Source organism: Somniosus microcephalus, chromosome 6 (assembly GCF_052327205.1).
Source record: "Somniosus microcephalus isolate GS21.2 chromosome 6, FLI_Smic_1.0, whole genome shotgun sequence".
Lineage (NCBI taxonomy): Eukaryota > Metazoa > Chordata > Chondrichthyes > Squaliformes > Somniosidae > Somniosus > Somniosus microcephalus.
The window spans coordinates 88,090,088-88,112,786 of record NC_140992.1 but is presented as its reverse complement, the minus strand read 5'-3'; the positions used below and the strand labels follow the sequence as shown (position 1 = coordinate 88,112,786).

The 22,699-nt window shown below is 45.5% G+C and overlaps 1 protein-coding gene across 8 annotated transcripts in view; it reads left to right on the top strand.

The window, feature by feature from the left end:
* The window catches only part of pxylp1 (2-phosphoxylose phosphatase 1), a 574,980-nt gene that overhangs the window by 352,756 nt on the left and 199,525 nt on the right, over nucleotides 1-22,699 (top strand). For all 8 annotated transcript variants that reach the window (XM_085990500.1, XM_085990493.1, XM_085990494.1 and 5 more), the window contains one exon: nucleotides 14,590-14,729. In XM_085990500.1, coding sequence (XP_085846626.1) covers nucleotides 14,590-14,729 — 140 coding nt within the window. The remainder of the gene's footprint in view (nucleotides 1-14,589; nucleotides 14,730-22,699) is intronic.

The following is a 22,699-nucleotide window of genomic DNA, read 5'->3' as shown; positions in this document are numbered from 1 at the left end:
ATTTAGCTTTTTCCCCCTAACCCTGCAAATTAGTCCTCTTCAAATACATGTCCAATTGCCTTTTAAAAGTTCCAATGGAATCTGTTTCCACCACCTTTTCAGGTAGTGTGTTCCAGATCTTAACAACCCTCTCTGTGAAAAATATTCACCTCATTTCTCCTTTAGTTCTTTTGCCAATTATTTTAAATCTATGACCTCTGGTTACCGACCCACGGAGGAAACAGTTTCTCCCTACTTGCTCTATCAAAACCCCTCATAATTTTGAATATGTTTATTAGGCCTCCCCTTAAGCTTCTCTGCTCTAAGGGGAAAAATCACAGCTTCTTCAATCTCTCCACAGAACTGAACTTCCTCATCCCTGGTATCATCCTGGTAAACCTCTTCTGCACCTTCTCCAGGGCCTTGACAACCTTCCTAATGGGTGGCGCCCAGAATTGTACACAATCCTCCAGCTGAGGCCTAAGCAGAGATTTGTAAAGGTTTAGCGTGACTTCCTTGTTTTGTATTCAATGCTTCTATTTACAAAGCCGAGTATCCCATACCGTTTCTTAACCGCCTTATCAACTTGCCCTGCCACTTTCAAAGATTTGTGAATATGTATCCCCAGGTCCCTCTGTTCTTGCACCTCAAAATAGTACCAATTACATTATACTGCCTCTCCATGTTGTTTCTCCCAAAGTGCATCACTTCACACTTATCCACATTAAATTGCATCTGCCATGTGTCTGCCCATTTCACCAGTCTGTCTACGTCCTCCTGAAGTCTGCTAATAGCATGCTCACTATTTACTATGTTGCCAAGTTTTGTATCATCCGCAAACTTCAAAATTGTACCCCCTATACCCATGTCCAGGTCATTTATATACAACAAGAAAATCAATGGTCCTAAGGTAGTGGCAAGATAACTGGTACATGTGTCTAGGGTCATATTGTGGCATTCTTCCTTTTTGTTCCTCTTCAGTGCTCAAAATAAAATAGTGGAATTTATGCAACTCTGTGCCAAAGCATCAAACATCAGAAAATGTTAAAAAAAAACAGAGCATTGAAATGTGCAGCAGGTCCACCTAAAGAGAAAAATCAGTTAAAGTTTCAGTTGGGACCCTTTGTCAGAACTTACGCTTATTATTAGATTGGTTGAGCACCTTGATGGCTCAGCAGGTTTGTGCAGTGAGTGGCTGAGCCATTCGGACCAAGATGGTCCAAGGTTTGATATTTGGTTTGTGCTGAGTTGACTGGTTTGGTGGAAATGTAGGGACATTTGATAAGGACAGAATTGGACATGAATAATGCCTACTTGGATAAATTATTGGAGAGTTAATGGTGCCCATCGAACTGAACTGAACTCCAGCACAGAGTCAATGCTAACATGACAAAAATAATAAAAATAAAAAGACAAAATGCTGCCAATGTATAACAGGCTCATCAGTATCTGTAAAGACAGGTTAAAGACCATTTCTCAGAATTGGGGACGGGAGGATAAATGAGCTGTTTAATTGCACTAAATAAAAAGAGGTGAAAGAAAAGAAAGAATTGGTGTGTTGCACAAACAAGCTTTATAAAAAGCTGTAAAGAGATGGAAACTGGTGATGATTATTTATGTGAAGCAAATGAAGACATTAATGAACCAAAGGTAGTGAAAGTAGCTAAGCAAGGCAGCAAAATACAAACAGAAAATGATGAGAACATCCAACAGGCTTGTAAAGTCTGTAAGTTGTGCAGTAAATAACTTCAGAGACTTTAGGAGTACAAACAAAACAGGTCTTTACTATTCAGAGGTCTGGGCGATTTCTGCCCTAGTTAACGTATCACAACCCTTATATACTGGTGTGGTCACTATCGGTATTACAGTATACATGAGCCAATAAATAGTGCCACCCTGAAGTAGTGCTCTTAAAGGCGAACGGTCACATTCTATAGTTCCCTTAAAGGTAAACGGTTACATACACAACACTCCTCCCTTCCTAGCTTATTACTTACAGAATCCCGTTAAACATACAATCTTCAATTTTATATAAACAGGTTGCAGATATACTCTCGATGGAGTCAACGTCATATAACTTCATGTTTAACATAACATAATAACATATATATCTTCATGTCACAACAGATCACAGATTCAGTCTCTGTGGAAAACAGTTCATAGATTCAGTCTCTGTGGTGTAGTCGGTTCACATTGCTGGAGTGACTCATTCAATAGTCCTTCCATGGGTTTAACAGTTTGAACTTCCGAACTGAATTGGCTCCGTTCGGAGGGACCACGTGTGTGATCTGGTAGAGGTAATCATGGTTCAGATGGGTCATCTTCTGTTTTGACTTTTCCTTTTCTGCTTCTTGGAGACTCTCTGGGCTCCACTGTCAGCTGCCAGCTGTATGCGCAGTTCCTCCTTCTCTTCCTCCTTTTTCCGTAGTAGAGCCACCTTCTCCCGATGTTCCGTAGACTTTCGGTGCTCCTCCATGATTTCTGTATGGTGGGAGTCGAAGTTACAAGTTGGGCAGGACAGGACATAGTAATATTCGGAGTCGTCCTGAGCTAGGCCAGCGAGCGGGTCTTCTATATCCTCCCTACCCAGCTGGACGTCAGCCAATCTTTGTTCCAAATCCAGACATCTTTCCTGAAGAGACTTCTTCACGTGTTCCGCTTCCTCTAACTTTTTCTGGGCTTTCAGCAAGTTGTTTACTAATGACCTCATTTGTGATTTTAATACTTCAACTTCCTTTGGAGATTGATTGATCGGACTATTCAATCCCTCTACCGGAGCAGTTGTTTCAGCGTTCTGTTGTTCAACCTTGACATGAGTCAGCGTACTTTTGGTATCTAAGGTTTGCTCTGCTGCCATCTTCTCCGTCTGTGTTGCAACCTCGGCTATTTCAATAACTTTTGAGAGCTCCAAACCCTTCTCCTCTGACGATTTAAGCTCATGTTCATGGCCCATTCTTACGGTCTCTGTGTTTCTTACAGTTCCCTTTTCTTCCACTGAAAAGATTTCCAGTTGCATCTGTTCTTCAAGTCGTTGGACCTCGGCCATTGCCGCTTCATATTTATTTTGTGTTTCCTTTAATAATTTAACGAGTTCTTGGACATCCTGAATTCCCTGTTCTGGTATGTCTTCCACCACTAATTTTTTTCCTATGGATTGAATCCCTAACGATGAGTCAGCCTTGGCCTGAAGCTCATCAAACATTTCCTGCAGACTTTGTAATTCTTGCTTATGGTCAACCTTTAGTCGTTCATGTTCTTTCACTAACACGAGCTTTTCGGAAGTTGCCAAGTTAACCCCTTCCAGGATTGTAGTCCGAGCCTGTTCATACTGTTCTTTCAACTCGTTACACTCTGCTTGCAACAAGTCGTAGAGGTGAACTGGAATACCATCCTGACTTCCTGAAGATTCCTCTTCCTTTGGATCGTTCTGTGTATATTCTAGTTCCTGAACAGCCTCAGGGAGATGTGATTGGTACTTGACCACGATGGCTCTATGGTCGCTCTCTGCTTGAGCGGGCTGTCTCTGTTGTCTTTCCAGGGACTCCCATTCGGTGTCCCAGAACTTTTTCACCTTTTCCATCTCTTGTAGGAGACGGGCACTCAACTGTTCTAATTGTCGTTGTACTTTGACATAACGTTGAGTTCTAGCCCGGTGTTCCTCCGTAATGCATCTGTCTGTAGCTTGAACAGACTCAGAATTCTCTGTCTTTATGCACGCCATCGATTTCCCAACCTTAGTCCGTGAGTTCATGTTAATCTTGTTTTTCATACATAAGCTGGACTTATCGTCTTCCGGCTCGGAGTCTGAGCTGCTTGTCTGCCCCGAGTCCTCACTCGTCATTGCTTGTCGGTAGTGCCATTCCATGTCTATTTTCTTGATCCACTCCCGTCCCAGAAGTGGTGGTCCTCCCTCAGGTAGTACGTACAGATACATTCGTGGGTGTTCTTTACCCCTATCTCTCACCTTGACTCGTATTTTTCCCAGGGGGTATACATGATGCCCCGTGTATGTCTGTAATACGAATTTTGTATTTCTTAAGGGTATGTGAGAGAATAGCCGGTGATAGTCCTTTTGGTTGATGACGGATACAGCTGATCCCGTGTCCAGCTCCATTCGTACTTGGACTCCCGCTATTTTTAGTGTGACCCAGATCAACTGTAGATCAGTTACTTTACCCACATGGTGGATTCTCAGACTATCCAGCTCCTGGCTGTTTGGGTCTGAGTCTGAATTTTGTTCGTCTGAACTCTTTTCAGCCACCTGATGCACCTTGTTGTACTTTCCTTGTGGTGGTGGCTTCCTTTGCTTGTTGGTCTTCTTTCCGGACCTGCATACCTTCGCGATGTGACCCAGTTTGCCACATTTCCTGCACTCTTGGTTCTTAAACCAGCACTGATTCTGGTCGTGCGTTGTCTTTCCACAACGGTAGCATTTGGGAGTGCTTGTTGTAATTTGGTCCACCCCGAGTGCCGCCGCCTTTAGCTGCATTTCCGCCGTCCCTTTCGCTGCGGCTTCGTGCGATGAAGCTATGAGGACAGCCCTGTCCAGTGTGAGGTCGTTTTCTTCCAGAAGTCGCTTCTGCGTTCCTTCTTTGGCCAAGCCGCATACGAACTTGTCCCGCAGCGCCTCTGTCAAATTCCCTCCAAACTGGCAGTATTTCGCTAGCTTACGCAGTTCGACTAAGTATTCCGCATTGCTTTCATCTTGCCTCTGGGTTCTGGCGTAAAATTTAAATCGTTCAGCCAGCATCAACGGTGTGGGGTTCAAGTGATCCTTCAACACTGTTACGATCTCTTCGAAGGTCTGGTCCACTGGTTTAACTGGTGCTATTAGATGTTTCAAAAGCCCGTATGTTTTTGCTCCCATCGAATTTAACAAAGTTATTGCCTTGTTGTCATCCTCAATTTCGTTGGCTACGCAATATATTTCTATGCGTTCCACATACGTGGCCCAGTCTTCTATTTCTGCATTAAAGTCATTAATATTTCCTCGCTTAGGCATCTTCTTCTCTTTTTGAGAACAGTACAAGTATTACTTTACTTATTATTAATTTTCTTCTCTCTTCTTGAGAACACACCAGCCTTTCTGAAAAATCTTATTACTTTTCTGAAATTCTTAATAATTTCCAAGATGGCGGTTTCCCGCTTCTTCCTTCTTCTTCGGCGGTTTTCCCGCGAAAAATGGCGGCTTTCCCGCGCTTCTCGGCTCTCCCCGCCCACTTTAATGGCGGTTTTCCCCGCGCTTTTCTGTTCTCCCCGCCCACGGCAATGGCGGTTTCCCGCTTCTTCCCCTGGCGGGAGGGGTACACTTTCCCCCGCGGGCGACGGCCGCTGGCTACCGGTCCCCAGCCTGTGCGTCGGCTTCAGCGCTCTCCGCTGGCTTTCAGACCCCCAGCCCGCGCGTCGGCTTCAGCGCTCTCCGCTGGTTTTCAGATCCCCAGCCCGCGCGTCGGCTTCAGCGCTCTCCGCTGGCTTTCAGATCCCCAGCCCGCGCGTCGGCTTCAGCGCTCTCCTTCCCGCGGCAGGCAACCGGCTCCGGGTACCCCCGATGACGGCGGACAGTTACAGCCTCTGAACTGGCTCTCGGCCAATTCCCGATTTCTCGGCTCTGTCTCACCCGGCCTGCTCCCGGTCTCAGCGCCTCTGGACCCGACTTTGTCTGGCTCCTTTCCCCCTCGACCGTGGTCGAGTGTACCGCCCTTATCCTCTGGTTTTACTCCTTCCTTATTTTCTTTTACTGTTCCCTTACTCACAGTCCGTGGCAGCCTTGCCTCTCTTGTCGATCGGCTCGCTCCTCACTGTGGCAGAAGGGACCGTCAGTGCCTGTTGCAGATGGAAGTTTTCAATGCCAAAATCTTCCTCTTTGCTATCGCTGCAGCCTCGAGTTTTCACCCAGCAGAACGACGAGGGCGGGTGCCTCACTTCGACGCTCCTTAGTTGCTTAGGAACTACTGTTGCCGCAGGGTACGATCGGCCTCGTCGCCATTGTAAAGTCTGTAAGTTGTGCAGTAAATAACTTCAGAGACTTTAGGAGTACAAACAAAACAGGTCTTTACTATTCAGAGGTCTGGGCGATTTCTGCCCTAGTTAACGTATCACAACCCTTATATACTGGTGTGGTCACTATCGGTATTACAGTATACATGAGCCAATAAATAGTGCCACCCTGAAGTAGTGCTCTTAAAGGCGAACGGTCACATTCTATAGTTCCCTTAAAGGTAAACGGTTACATACACAACAAGGCTGACATCCTAACCCTAACCCTTCCAGTACTGTCTTCTGACAAAGGATCAACATAAACAATGTTGATACATCAGCGCCCCCCCCCCCCACCCCCCGACCCCCACCACCCAGCTCCTGTGAATCCCTAACAACCCCTGCCTTGAGAAAATGGGAAAGAAATGTAAGGTCTGCAGTTGCTCATGTTATTGGGAAAGGAGGAAGAGTGTAGGGCACAAATTTACTTATCCGCATGGCAGACATGTGATGCTTAACACTTATAGAAACATAGAAGATAGGAGCAGGAGTAGGCCATTCAGCCCCTCGAGCATGCTCCGCCATTTAATGAGATCATGGCTGATCATCCAAATTCAGTACCCTGTCCCTGCTTTGTCCCCAGATCCCTTGAGCCCTTTAGCCTTAAGAAATATATCTAACTCCTTCTTGAATATATTTAATGAATTGGCCTTAACTGCCTTTTGTGGTAGAGAATTCCATAGGTTCACCACTCTCTGGGTGAAGAAATTCCTCCTCATCTCTGTCCTAAATGGCTTACCCCTTATCTTTAGACTGTGACCCCTGGTTCTGGACTCCCCTGCCATCAGGAACATCCTTCCTGCATCTAGTCTGTCTAGTCCTGTTAGAATTTTATAAGTTTCAATGAGATCCCCTCTCATTCTTCTAAACTCTAGTGAATATAAGCCCAATCGACCCAATCTCTCCTCATACGTCATTCCTGCCATCCCAGGTATCAGTCTGGTGAATCTTCGCTGCACTCCCTCCATGACAAGAACATCCTTCCTTAGATAAGGCAACCAAAACTGCACACATTACTCAAGGTGTGTTCTCACCAAGGCCCTGTATAACTGCAGCAAGAAATCCTTGCTCCTGTACTCAAATCCTCTCGCTACGAAGGCCAACATACCATTTGCCTTCTTAACCGCCTGCTGCACCTGCATGCTTACCTTCAGCGACTGGTGCACAAAGACACCCAGGTCTTGTTGCACTTCCCCTTCTCCCAATCTATTGCCATTCAGATAATAATCTGCCTTCCTGTTTTTGCCACCAAAGTGGATAACCTCGCATTTATCCACATTATACTGCATCTGCCATGCATCTGCCCAATCACCCAACCTGTCCAAATCATACTGGAGTTTCTCGGCATCCTCCTCACAGCACACACGCCCACCCAGCTTTGTGTCGTCTGCAAACTTGGAGATATTACATCTAGTTCCCTCGTCTAGATCTTATATATATATTGTGTACTTCTTCAAAACAAAATGGAGCTGCGAGCCTGCTGTTGTTAATGCATGATACCACCTCGGCAACATACATGCAAAACTCAGAAAAGCTAATAGACAGTTTTTTTACAAAGCTGACACAGTTCCCCAAAATCTGAGTACTCAAAAAATAACATACAACTGAATAACAGCCCTGAATAAAGGTCTATGACAAAGATCACTGCTCCAAGGCAAATGGTTAAATTACATTCCATTTTATTATGCTGGATTTCAGGATTTTTCTTAATGTTGTGTGATCACATTCCATAGTTTAGTTTGTTTTTCTATGAAATCTGAAAATCAGGGCCTCATGTATGACATTCGAAAAGATGTAGTTACAATGGGAGTGCTGAGGGACAAATGAACTATTCTTGACTTCAGCTGTTGCACATACATTTGTTACTTTCCAAAGAACACTGCTGTTGTGACATTTGGATATTTCTCCCATGACTCAGCACTTTCAGGTTGTCAAGGATGATATATTTTTAGTTTGCTTAGCTAACTTGATTAGTTAGTTGACTTGTCGTTCTGTCAGTTCAATTACAGCTTAATCAAGCATTTTCTTCAACAAACTGACTTAGCAGAATGTGTATTCTGGATACTAGTGCTGAGCAATTATAGGCTTGACCATTTTCATTCCTATTTAATTTAGTCCACCATCCCTCACATTGAGCCATTCTAATGATCTAAAATTGGAAATAAAAATATGACTGATTAGCTTTAATCTTTTCATTTTTCGAAAGTAATTTGTGTAAAACAATTTTTGGCTCCATTCCTCGAAAAATTCACTTCCCATTCAATAACATTTTGACTACATTACTATATGCCGGTATCCTTCCCCCACGGGGGTTAGAGGAGCTTTAGCTACCTGGATTTCTAAATCCAGTTTAAATTCATGAGCGTACACCCATAATGTTACCACAGGATATTTTTCAGATTGGGAGGTTTCAGTACTATTGAATTGATTATTATGTGCAAAGGTTGCTGCCCATGATGCCCTGCTCCTCCAGAAGCTGAGCTATACCGGTAACTTGCCAAGACTCGGCATTGAAACATATGGAATGGCGTGACGTTGCTGTACTTATGTGATAGATACACACTAAACTCACCAGAAAAAGTTAGGGCTTGTCCATTCTAGTGTAAGTACATTTTTAATGGCATGATAAGTCTTAATTACTGCCAAACAACTTCACTGGTTCAGAACATTTTACAAGTGTGGAGTCACATTCCTTCAGATTTTAATTATTGTTGGAGATTTAAAAAAAAAAAAATAATAATTTTTTTAATTTTTATTTCTGTCTCTTTTATCTCTCTCTCTCTTAATCCCATCTTTCTTCCCCTCTCTTTATTGCGCTTTCTGTGCCTGATTTGACATTGAATTAAATATTCTAACGGATACTTCCTGGTCCAGACTCTGTGGTGCTCATTCACGATTCTTCAATCTGATTGGTTAAGGAGAGACACAGTTGTTTGTCCTGTTCACACGGGTCCCAGATTCCCTGTAGAGGGCGCCATGCTGTTTTGGCTTTCTAATTTACAGTAAGTTCCAGTGCAAAATCTCAGAGAAAGTGTGTGGGCAAATGCAACTGTAATGAACGCCTGGCGCCGTTCATTAGCCGCTGAGAGCAAAATCCAGCCCATTATTGAAAAAGGATAACCTCTGATTTGTGAAACTTTTTCCAAAGTCACAAATTGGCAATTAATTATGCTGCTAAGGAACTGGTGTAAATTGGTGTACAAAATTAAATTTATAGATGTAGATAGATATTTATAATTATTTTTAAATTTGTTTTTATGGGATGTGGGCGTCGCTGGCAATGCCAGCATTTATTGCCCATCCCTAGGTGCCCTTGAGAAGGTGGTGGTGAGCTGCCACCTTGAACCGCTGCAGTCCGTGTGGTGAAGGTATTCCCACAGTGCTGTAAGGTAGGGAGTTCCAGGATTTTGACCCAGCAACGATGAAGGATCGGCGATATACTTCTAAGTCAGGATGGTGTGTGACTTGGAGGGGAACTTGGAGGTGGTGGTGTTCCCATGTGCCTGCTGCCCTTGTCCTTCTAGGTGGAAGAGCTCGCGGGTTTGAGAGGTGCTGCCGAAGAAGCCTTGGCGAGTTGCTGCAGTGCATCTTGTAGATGGTACACACTGCAGCCATGGTACGCCGGTGTTGGAGGGAGTGAATGTTTAAGGTGGTGGATCGGGTGCCAATCAAGCGGGCTGCTTTGTCCTGGATGGTGTCGAGCTTTGAGTGTTGTTGGAGCTGCACTTGTCCAGGCAAGTGGAGGGTATTCCATCACACTCCTTACTTGTGCCTTGTAGATGGTGGAAAGGCTTTGGGGAGTCAGGAGGTGAGACACTCACTGCAGAATACCTAGCCTCTGACCTGCTCTTATTGCCATAGTTTTTATGTGGCTGGTCCAGTTAAGTTTCTGTTTAATGGTGACCCCCCAGGATATTGATAGTGGTGGATTCAGCGATGGTAATGCCATTGAATGTCAAGGGGCAGTGTTTAGACTCTTGCCTGTTGGAGATAGTCATTGCCTGGCAATTGTGTGGCGCGAATGTTACCTGCCACTTATCAGCCCAAGCCTAAACGTCGTCCAGGTCTTGTTGCATGTGGGCATGGACTGCTTCATTATCTGTGGAGTTGTGAATGGCACTGAACACTGTGCTGTCATCAGCAAAAATCCCCATTTCTGACCTTATATTGGAGGGAAGGTCATTGATGAAGCAGCTGAAGATGGTTGGGCCTAGGACACTGCCCTGAAGAACACCTGCAGCGATGTTCTGGGGCTGTGATGATTGACCTTCAACCACCACAACCATCTTCCTTTGTGCTAGGTATGACTCCAGCCAGTGAAGCGTTTTCCCTCTGATTCCCATTGACTTCAGTTTTACTAGGGCTCCTTGATGCCAGACTCAGTCAAATGCTGCCTTGATGTCAAGGGCAGTCACTCTCACCTCACCTCTGGAATTCAGCTCCTTTGTCCATGTTTGGACCAAGGCGGTAATGAGGTCGGGAGCCGAGTGGTCTTGGCGGAATCCAAAGTGGGCATCAGTGAGCAGGTTATTGGTGAGTAAGTGCCGCATGATAGCACTGTTGATGGCACCTTCCATCACCTTGCTGATGATTGAGAGTAGACTGATGGGGCGGTAATTGGCCTAGTTGGATTTGTCCTGCTTTTTGTGGACAGGATAGACCTGGGCAGTTTTCCACATTGTCGGATAGATGCCAGAGTTGTAGCTGTACTGGAACAGCTTGGCTAGAGGCATGGCTAGTTCTGGAGCACAAGTCTTCAGAACGATAGTCGGGATGTTGTCAGGGCCCATAGACTTTGCTGTATAATATATTAGAATGTACTAGAAAACAAATAAAAACACCTAAAATCACCAGAAAAGTGGTACTTTTGGCCATTAATGTTAGGAAGGTATGGGATGGTCATTAACCTTCACTTTATTTTCTTTGCAGTAGAATTACTGGGCATTTAGATGAACTATTTGGGGTTTTTTGCACTTAAGCTTTGTACACACCATGAACAGTGTTTTTTTGTTAAGGTTCAGGAGGTAACAATCACAGTTTGGGATCTTACAACTATTTTCCATAGAAAAGATTTGAAAGAACTGTTACTTTAAATGTTGTATTGTAAAGCCTAGTTTATCCCTGCAAATAAAAGGAAAAGGAAGTCTGAGATGGTAGGTAATTAAGTGCTAATGAGCTAGCTTTCATTTTGTTTCCTCATTGACTGAAAATAATAAGCAATTCGGTAGCTTTACTCAGTGATCGACAATGGCTTCACACCCAGAGTGTTGGAATATTTTTCATCTCCTTCTGGGTGTGAACAGCCAGCAATAAAGATAGACACTGACACATGCTGCCTGGCTTTTGGAAACAGGACTCTATGCAGAAAGTCAGGGAATAAACGTGTGTAAAAAGGATGGGATGTTGGAGGAGTTAGAAAAACATTATGGTTCTGTTACTAATGCAAACATTGTTATATTATCAATGCAACTCAAGAATACTGTACCTTTAATGGCAGTGATTTTTATCCATTTAATTTGCACAAATATTCAACGTGCCTAATATTACCGGTATGTAGCACATAGAGCACTTCACCCACACAAAGCTGTACGTGAAATAACTTCAATGTTTCCATTGAAGCATCACTATTTAGAGGTCTTGATAACAGGTAAATTAAAACCACAGTCAGGAAGCCAGGTTAATCCAAGTCTGGGACCGATTATTGCCAAGAACCACCAATAAATTCCACATGCATAACTGCTTTTTCTCTCTTAAAAATGTGACCTAATTGAGAATCATTTAAAAACAAAACCTTAAGATAAAGCCTATCAAGAACCCTATATTATTATATAAAAATGCACTGCTAGGATGTTGTATCAAAATGTAAATAGTTTTCAGTAAAGGATGCTGTCATTAAATTGGGTTTGCCGTAGATACCTTCTCGGTTTAAAACTGAGCATCTTAATTTTCTGGGAGTTGACTCACACAGCCCTGTATATACTTGTACGAAGAGATGTAACAATAACATCCCCTTGTGATCCAAACAGATGCTCATGTCTTTTGCACTTGTATTTCTTTAGTGTCTCTGAAGGCGGGCCAAGAAAACATTTGAGGCTTGACATGAATTGATAATCTGCTTTATTTCCCATTGGGTGGACATATAAAACAACAGTTACAATTAGATTCATTTATTTCCATCAATACAACTTGTCTTTGCATAATAACTTAAGAACAACGAGTACACTACACTAACCCACTTCAGTGAATCATCTTACTTGACTTAAGACTGATTCTTTCATGAAGAATTTGACATCTAAAAATATGCCATATCACAATTTCAGCCAGAGTAACACAGTATCTGCCTGGGGTCCTTTCTCAATGTAGATGGGCTGAGTAGACTGCAGCTGAATGTTCCACCCCTATACATCTTGGCTCCTTTATGTAGGCTGCTCATAAGACAGTGGAAGACATGATAGACTCAGTACTGCACCTAAATGTTAGCTGAGTTCATAGTACTCTTGCGTCTGAGTCAGAAAGTTGTGGATTCAAGCCCCACCCTGAAACTTCAGCATTTAATCCAGGCTGACATTTCATTGGAGCACTGAAGTTATACTGCATTGTTCGAGATGTCATCCTTTGTATGAGATGTTAAACTGAGATCCCATCTGGTGGGTGAGGTGGATGTGAAATGCCATGCGGCACTAATAGAAGAAGATAATCACCACTACAATATAAAAACGGATTAAGTGGTCATTTATCTCATTTGCTGCTTGTGCGATCTTGGTGTATATAAATTGGATGCTGTGTTTACCCACCAACAGTGGCTGCACATCAAAAAGGAATTAATTGGATGTGGATTGTTTTGGGATATCGGGATATATAATAAAGCGGCATATAAATGCAAGTTCTTTCTTTTAGAAATCCATTTGGTTTAGGGGTGTCGTGCAGCACTGTAAACAAAGATAAATTTAAACCCCCTTCTTTTGAACTTGTTTTTCTTGTCAATTTTCTCCCTCCCCTCTCCTTCTGAAGATGTTGATTCTGCTGGAGTATGGTTCTACAGGCATTGATTACCTTCTAATTCTTTTTCCCAAGTGGTCATTCTTTATCTGTGAGCCTAGACAATTAACGAGATCTGATAATTCAACCATGGGGGCATCACATTGGAGCTCGAACCTGTCATCACCTGACATCTGCAAATCAGAACTTCCAGCAGGGTTGCAGAAGCAGGAACCCTGGCTGATTTTCCCTTCCCTACTCAAGGAGCACTGAGGCCAATTGTAGAATCCACACCACTCTCCCAGTGAGATCATCTAACTCAGTACAGAATGGAGAATGAAGTAGAGACTGATGCTGAATCATTGGGTGTCTTCAAGGCTGAGATAGATAGAGTTTCTAGGGGAATCAAGGGATATGGAGATTGGGCAGGAAAGTGGCATTGAGGTCAAAGATCAACCATGATCTTATTGAATGGCGGAGCAGGCTCGAGGGGCCGTATGGCCTACTCCTGCTCCTAATTCTTATGTTCTTATGATCTGGATTGCTCAGTTACTCATTCCCGAAGTCTGCTGAAAGTCCTACTGTCTTATTTTTGTCTCTTTCATGTTATTCTCAGACACCCTCCACCCCCACCCCCCCCAAGCCAGGCTACACCCTTTAATCTCTCATTAATATCTTAGCTATTGCCCTGGTCTGGTCCCACCATGTTAGTCCGCAGTTATGTCAATCTTTTATCAGAGAAGGTCACTAACTATCTTCTTTCCCATCATGCACCTTTAGACCTGCTCTCCTGGTATGTGCCAGGCAACAGATGAAACCAATGCTGACTACCCAAAATCATGTGAATCAGCCATTTGGGATCAGCTGTTTGGGTGTGTAGTGCAATGGAATTCAATCACTACCATGAATACCATGGGTTTACAGGCTAATTGACAGGTAGTTTTGTTGGCCTTATATAGCCAGCATGCTTTTATTTCTGAGAACTGTAGTCTATTTCAACAACTGTGAGCTTTCATTTTTCTCCTGGACTGCAAATCCAGGCATTACTGGTTCAGTCTGTGCAAGTGGAGTGAGCAGCTTTTTTGCTGCTGAAGTGAGAGTGTCGTGAACAATGCAGGCCACATGAAGGTTGTAGAGCTACTGTTAGGCTGAGTGTCCCTGGCTAGGGATAGGCAAATCAAGCAGGGTTACTACTCCTGATTGCTGTCCAATGACTCCTGTTGGAAAGTGTGTGTGAAGACATTAGCTACAAACAAGATTTGGCACAACTCCAAAATGGCCGAATAGTTTGCTGGCACTCATGAATGGCTTTTTGGGCAAGATAGTAGAGGGTTGTTGGCATCCATTCAATTTATAGCCAGCAGGAATCAGCGTCTTCTGGAGATTGGAGCGGAATTTTTTTTTAATCGAGAAAGCCTCCGCTTGCAGTATACAGACGGCCGAGTGATAGCTACTGCAGAATAAGAGCAGATGATGTAGGGAGGAAAAGCAGGGCTTTTCCAAAGTAATACCTGTGGATTAAAATGTTAATGCTTATTCAATGTCTCCATTTACGTCCAGGTGTATTAAACTTCATTTTTTTTTCTCTGTTGCAAGGGAACCTTCTCACCGGCTGCTGGAAAACTTTATCAAGAGCAGGAACAATGCTGGTAAAGGTCAACTGGACGGCCCCTTGAACAACATTGCACTCCTCCCCAGCCACACGGTGTGTGAGATGGGGGAACTGACCCAAACAGGTGAACTACTAGGCAAATTGGGAAGGTGTTTAGGTGAACGTGAATTTTCTGACGGTGCAAGCTACAAATCTTGCCTCAGTATTGGTGTACATATGCTGCTGTAGTGGTATAGAGGGCTGAAGTGCAATTACAACATGAAGAGTATGTCATAAGAACATAAGAACATAAGAAATAGGAGCAGGAGTAGGCCAATCGGCCCCTCGAGCCTGCTCCGCCATTTAATAAGATCATGGCTGATCTGATCCTAACCGCCAATCTACTATCACAGAATCATCTCCTGAATCTAACAGAATAGGACACACGAAATAGGAGCAGGATCAGGCTACACGGCCCCTGGGCCCACTCTGCTACCCACAGGGCCATGTCCGATCCGAACCTAGACTCATGTCCAAATTCCTGCCCGCTCCCCGTAACCCTTAATTCCCTTTACTTCTAGGAAACTGTCTATTTCTGTTTTAAATTTATGTAATGATGTAGCTTCTACAGCTTTTTGGGGCAGCATATTCCATGGACCTACCACCCTCTGAGTGAAGTAGTTCCTCCTCATCTCAGTTTTGAAAGAGCAGCCCCTTATTTTAAGACTATGCCCCCTAGTTCTAGTTTCACCCATCATCGGGAACATCCTCGCCGCATCCACCCGATCCAACCCCTTCACAATCTTATATGTTTCAATAAGATCGCCTCTCATTCTTCTGAACTCCAATGAGTAGAGTCCCAATCTACTCAACCTCTCCTCATATGTCCATCCCCTCATCCCCGGGATTAACCAAGTGAACCTTCTTTGTACTGACTCGAGAGCAAGTATGTCTTTTCTTAAGTATGGACACCAAAACTGTATGCAGTATTCCAGGTGCGGTCTCACCAATACCTTGTACAACTGAAGCAATACCTCCCTATTTTTATATTCTATCCCCCTAGCAATGAAAGCCAACATTTCATTGGCCTTCTTAATCACTTGCTGCACCTGCATACTAATCTTTTGAGTTTCGTGCACCAGGACCCCCAGATCCCTTTGTACTTCAGTACTTTCCAGTTTCTTGCCATTAAGATAATAACTTGCTCTACGATTTTTCCTGCCAAACTGCATAACCTCACACTTTCCAGTATTGTATTCCATCTGCCAAATCTCTGCCCACTTACTTAGCCTGTCTATGTCCCCTTGCAGGTTTTTTATGTCCTCCTCACTCACTACTTTCCCTCCCATCTTAGTATCATCTGCAAACTTTGATATGTTACACTCGGTCCCCTCCTCCAAATCGTTAATATAGATTGTAAAGAGTTGGGGACCCAGCACTGACCCCTGCGGAACACCACTAGTTACTGATTGCCAGTCTGAGAATGAACCATTTATCCCAACTCTCTGCCTTCTGTTAGATAGCCAATCCTCTATCCATGCCAGAATATTACCCCCAATCCCGTGATTTTTTATCTTAAGCAATAATCTTTTGTGTGGCACCTTGTCAAATGCCTTTTGGAAGTCTAAATACACTACGTCCACTGGTTCCCCTTTATCCACCCTATATGTTACTTCCTCAAAGAACTCCAACAAATTTGTCAAACATGACTTCCCCTTCATAAAACCATGCTGACTTTGTCCTATTAAATTATGATTATCCAAATGTCCTGTTACTGTCTCCTTAATAATGGACTCCAAAATTTTACCTACCACAGATGTTAGGCTAACCGGTCCATAGTTTCCAGCCTTCTGTCTACTGCCCTTTTTAAATAAGGGTGTTACATTAGCAGTTTTCAAGTCTGCCGGGACCTTTGCTGAGTCCAGGGAGTTTTGGAAAATTATTACTAATGCATTCACAATCCCTACCGCCACTTCCCTCAAGACCCTAGGATGTAAGCCATCAGGTCCAGGTGATTTATTCGCCTTGAGTCCCATTATTTTACCGAATACCACTTCCTTAGTGATTTTGATCGTGTTTAGCTCCTCCCCCCCTATAGCCCCCTGTTTGTCCAGTGTTGGGATATTCTTAGTGTCTTCTACTGTAAAGACTGATACAAAATATTCATTCAGTGTTTTTGCCATCTCCATATTTCCCACCATTAATTTCCCGGTCTCATCCTCTAAGGGACCAACATTTACTTTAGCCACCCTTTTTCTTTTTATATAACTATAAAAACTCTTACTATCTGTTTTTATATTTTTTGCTAATTTACTTTCATAATCTATCTTCCCTTTCTTAATAATCTTTTTGTTATTTTTTGCTGTCTTTTAAAGTTTTCCCAATCCTCTATCCTCCCACTAGATTTGGCTACCTTATATGCCCTTGTTTTTAGTCGAATACTATCCTTAATTTCTTTACTTAGCCACGGATGGCTGTCTTTTCTTTTACACCCTTTTCTTCTCAGTGGAATATATATTTTTTGGAAGTTGTAAAATAACTCCTTAAATGTACACCACTGATCATGTATCGTCTTACCCTTTGATGCCGCAGTGGTATAGAAGTGTGAGAACTGCCACCATTGGTATATTAATCTTTTTTTTTGTCTATCATTTATAAAATACCAATATTTGCTCCATCAGGATGCAACATTCTAGGAGTAATATACTTACTGTAGCAGTATTTCTACATTGTTAAATTGGTCTTTGAGTGAATAATATGGAAAGAGAGCAGGTAAGTAAAATTGTCAACTTCTTCCTCACTTCAGCCATCCAGTAACATCATTTTTTCTATATAAATTTACAATTTCTTTTGCCCTGTTGTTAAAATTCAGCATAATCATGCATATTTACCATCTTCAACATATGTTTTTTTTATTCGTTCATGGGATGTGGGCATCGCTGGCAAGGCCAGCATTTATTGCCCATCTCTAATTGCCCTCGAGAAGATGATGATGAGCCGCCTTCTTGAACCGCTGCAATACACGTGGTTGTGTATTTCTATTCTGTTGACCCATGAGAAATGCCACAGGACTTGAATTAGTTAAATTAGTAAACTCGATAGAGCCTAAAATGGGTGTGTTTTAGGTGAACCAAATAAACACACAAAATAAATGTGCTGGTCATTGAGCAAACTACGTTCTGTAACCATTATGTTAATCTGTGGTTTGACTAAGCTTGGAATCAAATAACATGGGAGTGTACATATACAGTGTTATTACTATTTTACTGGACAATAGCCACATTCACTAAGCATTTATCTTTAAAATAAAACTGTCACTTTTATTTTCACTGCTGAATCTTCCCTATTTTGACCTCTGTGCTTCCTGTTGCTTTTTGTGCTATTTAATTTTTATTTAAATAAATTCATTTTCTGACACTTGCCCTTTACTTCTTCCATTATAGCATCTGAAATTTAAATGAAACCAAATTCAACAAGGGTTCAGGATAGACGCGGACCAACACAGGGAATTACAACTGAGCATGCACTGCAATGATCACAGGAAACAAAGGGGGAAAAATTCGGTATCGCCCCATATGGGGCGCCATTATTGGCGGAGCGCAAAGTTTAGCGCCTGGCGCTAATTATCGCCGCCGACAGCAAACTTGGCTTTTATCGCCCCTGGAGGTGATTGGAGCGCTAAATCAGGCGCTACACACCTCCCTTAAGGCGCTAAGGCTGAGGAGCGAGGCGCTACCTCAGAGGGCAGGCGCAGCACAGGTGCTGTCAGTTAGCGATTGAACACAGACACACTGGCGCCGGTCAGTTCTTAAAGGGGATCTTGCTCTGCAGCCACACCCTGCTCATTGGAGCCTTGAATCTCGGCCTGGGCAGACCTGTGGCTAAATCTTGCAGCCAATGACTATGGAGAGGGCCAGGGAGCGAGCACAGCGCTTCAGCGAGCGTGCCTTGGAGACTTTGGTTGGCGCGGTGGAGCGCAGAAGATCTATTCTGTACCCTGGGAGGGTAAGGTCTCCTATACAGAGGCCTGTTGGCCCTCCTCCGTCTGGCCATGATTGCCAGTCTCTCTCTGCATCTCTGTGCCCTCCGAATGTGATGGAGAAGGACGACATTCCCATCCATTGCAGCCCCCATAGTATCTAGGCAATCAAGGTTATGAAGATCAAAAACCAAAGTACCTGCAACGTTATGGTCAGAAGCCAAAACTACCTCAGGCAGCGTTGACTCAATGCAGAAGTCTCTCTTTCTCTCTTTGTCTCTCTCAAAATCTCTCTCTCTCTCTCAGAACGTGTGGTGCAAAAATGGCTACCACACAAAAGCCAGGAAGAGGCCCCCTTTAAATAGCACCCCCTCAGCCCCACAGCGACTGGGAAGCGTTCCAGTCAACCTGTCGTTGGTTGCGCCAGGTGGAAAGGAGGGAGGCGCCACTCAATTTCCGTTCCAGGCGTCACAAGGGCGTTGCACTCTCGAATTATGTCAAGATCTGCGTTCGCAGGAGATCGGGCGGTATTGTTTAGCGCCGCCGCAAAATGTCCGGTCAATTTCGCGAGAGGCGCAGATATCGCTTTGCGCCCCACTTGGCACCCTCTTAAGGCACTAACGGGAGGCACAACCAACTGAATTTTTCCCCCAAAATGCCTCAACATGCCTATAAATCTATGGCCTGGATTTTAAACGCCAGTGGGTTTCCAGTGGAAAACACGCTGGTGTAGGAATTGATGAATTCCTAACCAATAACTGAGGTCGACTCAGGAGATCAATCAAACAGGTCTTTAATGTAAGACTAAACGAGTTCAAACAGTTTGTTGAGATCGATACAGGAGAACCACGAAAACAGGTCTTAACAAGATGGAGATTCCACGAGGACTGCCCGGACAGTCACGTGATTTGCGACGTGACGTCATCGCGTTTGCCCGCGTTTTCCCGTGCTCTTAAAGGGGCCACGCCCCGTACATACAAATACTATATACAAAACACAGTAATGTCTAACACAATGGTACAGGCTTAGGCTGGTGTTAGAATATCGTTAAAGGGAATTATATACAGTTGCCCAGAGTCATTCAGTGGGCCCGCCACATTCGCTTTAACGGACAAAGTCAAACGGTGAGGGGGTCTGATGAGCCTGTCAGAACGACTCCTGTACTCCTGAGGCTGTTGGGCGGTCTGGCGGGCGGTTGCACTTGGTCTGCAGTAACGGCGATGGGTGGCTGACCTCGTCTCGGCGATTGTGCTGTCTCGACGGGGCGGTCGAGGTCCAGATGTGCTGGCTTTAAGCGATCGACCGAAATGTGGTCCGGTTTACCACCGACATCTACCGTGAAGGTTTTGTCCCCTGCCTCCAACACGCGGAAGGGACCAGTATATGGGGCCTTGAGTGGATCCCTATGAGCATCATGGCGAATAAAGACGTACTCAGCCTTGTGGAGCTCCGGGGGAACGTGCGAACTCTGCAGCCCGTGGTGCGAAGTGGGCACCGGTGCGAAGCATCTGGCTGCTTCCTGGTGACTAGTAAGCTGGTCAGACGTGGACCATGGCTTCGTCGAAGCTGGCAGGAAATCCCCCGGGACTCGCAGTGGCTGACCGTACACCAGCTCCACTGATGAAGAGCGAAGGTTTTCTTTGGGGGCCGTGCAAAGGCCCAACAGGACCCACGGTAGCTGCCCATCCAGCGTCCTGGAGGCTGGCCCTCACGGCGGCTTTCAGTGATCGGTGGAAACGTTCACAGAGGCCATTCGCCTGTGGGTGGTAGGCTGTGGTGCGATGTAATTTGACACCGAGTCCTTGGGCCACTGCATTCCAGAGTTCGGAGGAAAACTGCGGTCCTCTGTCGGAAGAAATATCTGCGGGCACTCCGAGCCGGGCAACCCAGGTGGAAATGAACGCCCTGGCCACGTCCGCCGAAGTAGTGGATGACGGGAACCACCTCCGGCCATCTGGTGGTGCGGTCAACCATGGTCAGGATGTGTGAAAAACCATGGGAGGGTGGGAGTGGTCCTACCAGGTCCACATTGACATGGTCAAACCTTCGCTTCGGAACTGTGAAGGTGGCCAACGGAGCTTTGACGTGGCGCTGTACTTTGGCCTTTTGGCAGACTACGCAGGTGTTAGCCCAGTCGCGGACATCCTTGTGCATGCCATGCCATACGAATTTCGCTGACATCAGCTTCTGAGAGGCCTTCATTCCTGGGTGTGACAACCCATGTATGGCGTCGAACACTTTACGGCGCCAGACGACCAGCACGACCGGGCGAGGGTCCTGTACAGAGACGTCACACAACAGCGTGGTACCTGCCGAATGGAACTTGACGTCGGCCAACCGGAGGCCAGTGACGGTCATTCTGCAGGCTTGGACTTCTAGGTCTGAGGCTTGGTCCGCTGTCATAAGGGCGTAATTGATGCCCAAATGAACCGTATTGATGGTCGTGCGGGAGAGGCAGTCTGCCACCAGGTTGTCCTTACCAGCCACGTGCTGTATATCCGTGGTTAATTCGGATATGTAGGTCAGTTGACGTTGCTGTCGGGATGACCACGGTTCAGCGGTCTTGGCCATGGCAAAAGTTAGTGGCTTATGGTCTACAAAGGCGGTGAAAGGACGTCCTTCCAGGAGGAAGCGAAAATGGCGGATGGCCAGAAAAAGGGCGAGCAACTCCCAGTTGAACGTGTTATACGCTCTCTCGTTCCGCCGTAGTTGACGGCTGAAGATTGCCAACGGCTGCCACGTCCCGTTCACCCACTGCTCTTGCACGGCGCCGATGACGTAGTCTGACGCGTCGGGGGTGAGGGCGATGGTGGCTCCTGGCAGCAGGTGCATCAGCATGGTTGTGTTGGCTAAGGCGCTTTTGGTGTCGCCGAACGCTCGGGCCATGTCATCCGTCCAGTCTACCGGGTTCTTGCCAGTCTTGCCCTTGAGGGCCTCGTACAGGGGCTGCATGAGTAGTGCTGCCTTAGGCACGAAACGGTGGTAAAAGTTTACCATGCCTAGGAATTCCTGCAGGGCCTTAATGCTTTGCGGGCGTGGGAAGGATATCACCCCCTCTACCTTCGCTTGTAAAGGAACCGCTCCCTCTGCGGTGATGCGATGTCCCAGGAAATCAATTTGGCGCAGGCCAAACTGACACTTGGCTGGGTTGATAATCAGGCCGTGTTGGCTGAGGTGTCGAAAAAGGGTGCGTAGGTGACAGATATGTTCTTCTTTAGTGGGACTGGCGATTAGGATATCGTCCAGGTAGACGAAGACGAACTTGAGGTCCCGCAGCACGGAGTCCATCAGGCGTTGGAAAGCCTGGGCGGCATTCTTTAACCCAAATGGCATTCACAGAAACTCGAAGAGGCCGAATGGGGTGATGACTGCGGTCTTCTGGATGTCCTGTGGGTGCACTGGGACCTGGTGGTAGCCCCGTACGAGGTCGACTTTCAAGAAGACGGTGCTCCCTGCCAAATGGGCAGAGAAATCCTGGATGTGGGGGATCGGGTACCGATCAGGAGTGGTAGCGTCGTTTAGGCGTCGATAGTCGCTGCATGGTCGCCATCCGCTGTCAGGCTTCGGGACAATATGGAGGGGTGAAGACCAGGGACTATTCGACCGGCGAATAATCCCTAACTGTTCCATGGTCGAGAACTCCGCCTTTGCGACCGCCAGCTTGCCAGCTTCCAGGCGCTGGGCCCGCGCGTAGACCGGGGGGCCGTTGGTGGTGATGTGGTGTTCCACACCATGTTTCGTGACTGTGGAGGAGAACGTGGGTCTTGTGAGGTCGGGAAATTCAGCGAGCAGACGAGCGAACTCGTCAGGAGTCGGGAAAGCACAGGCGACGGTGCACGATGTAGTGTTACTGCGGTAACAAGGGATAGAATTGAAAGTTGCCGCGTTGACCAGCCGTCGGTTCTTCACGTCGACCAGGAGGCTGTTGGCACACAGGAAATCCGCGCCGAGAATGGGTTGAGAAACCTTGGCCATCACAAACTCTCAGTGAAAACGTTGCCCCCCGAAGCACACCTCCACTCGCCGTCTGCCGAAGGTCCGAATTGCTCCGTCATTGGCTGCTTCAAGGTCGAGGCCGTGATTCCCTGCCTGCACATCGAGGGCGGACGCGGGCAAAATGCTGCACTGCGCTCCGA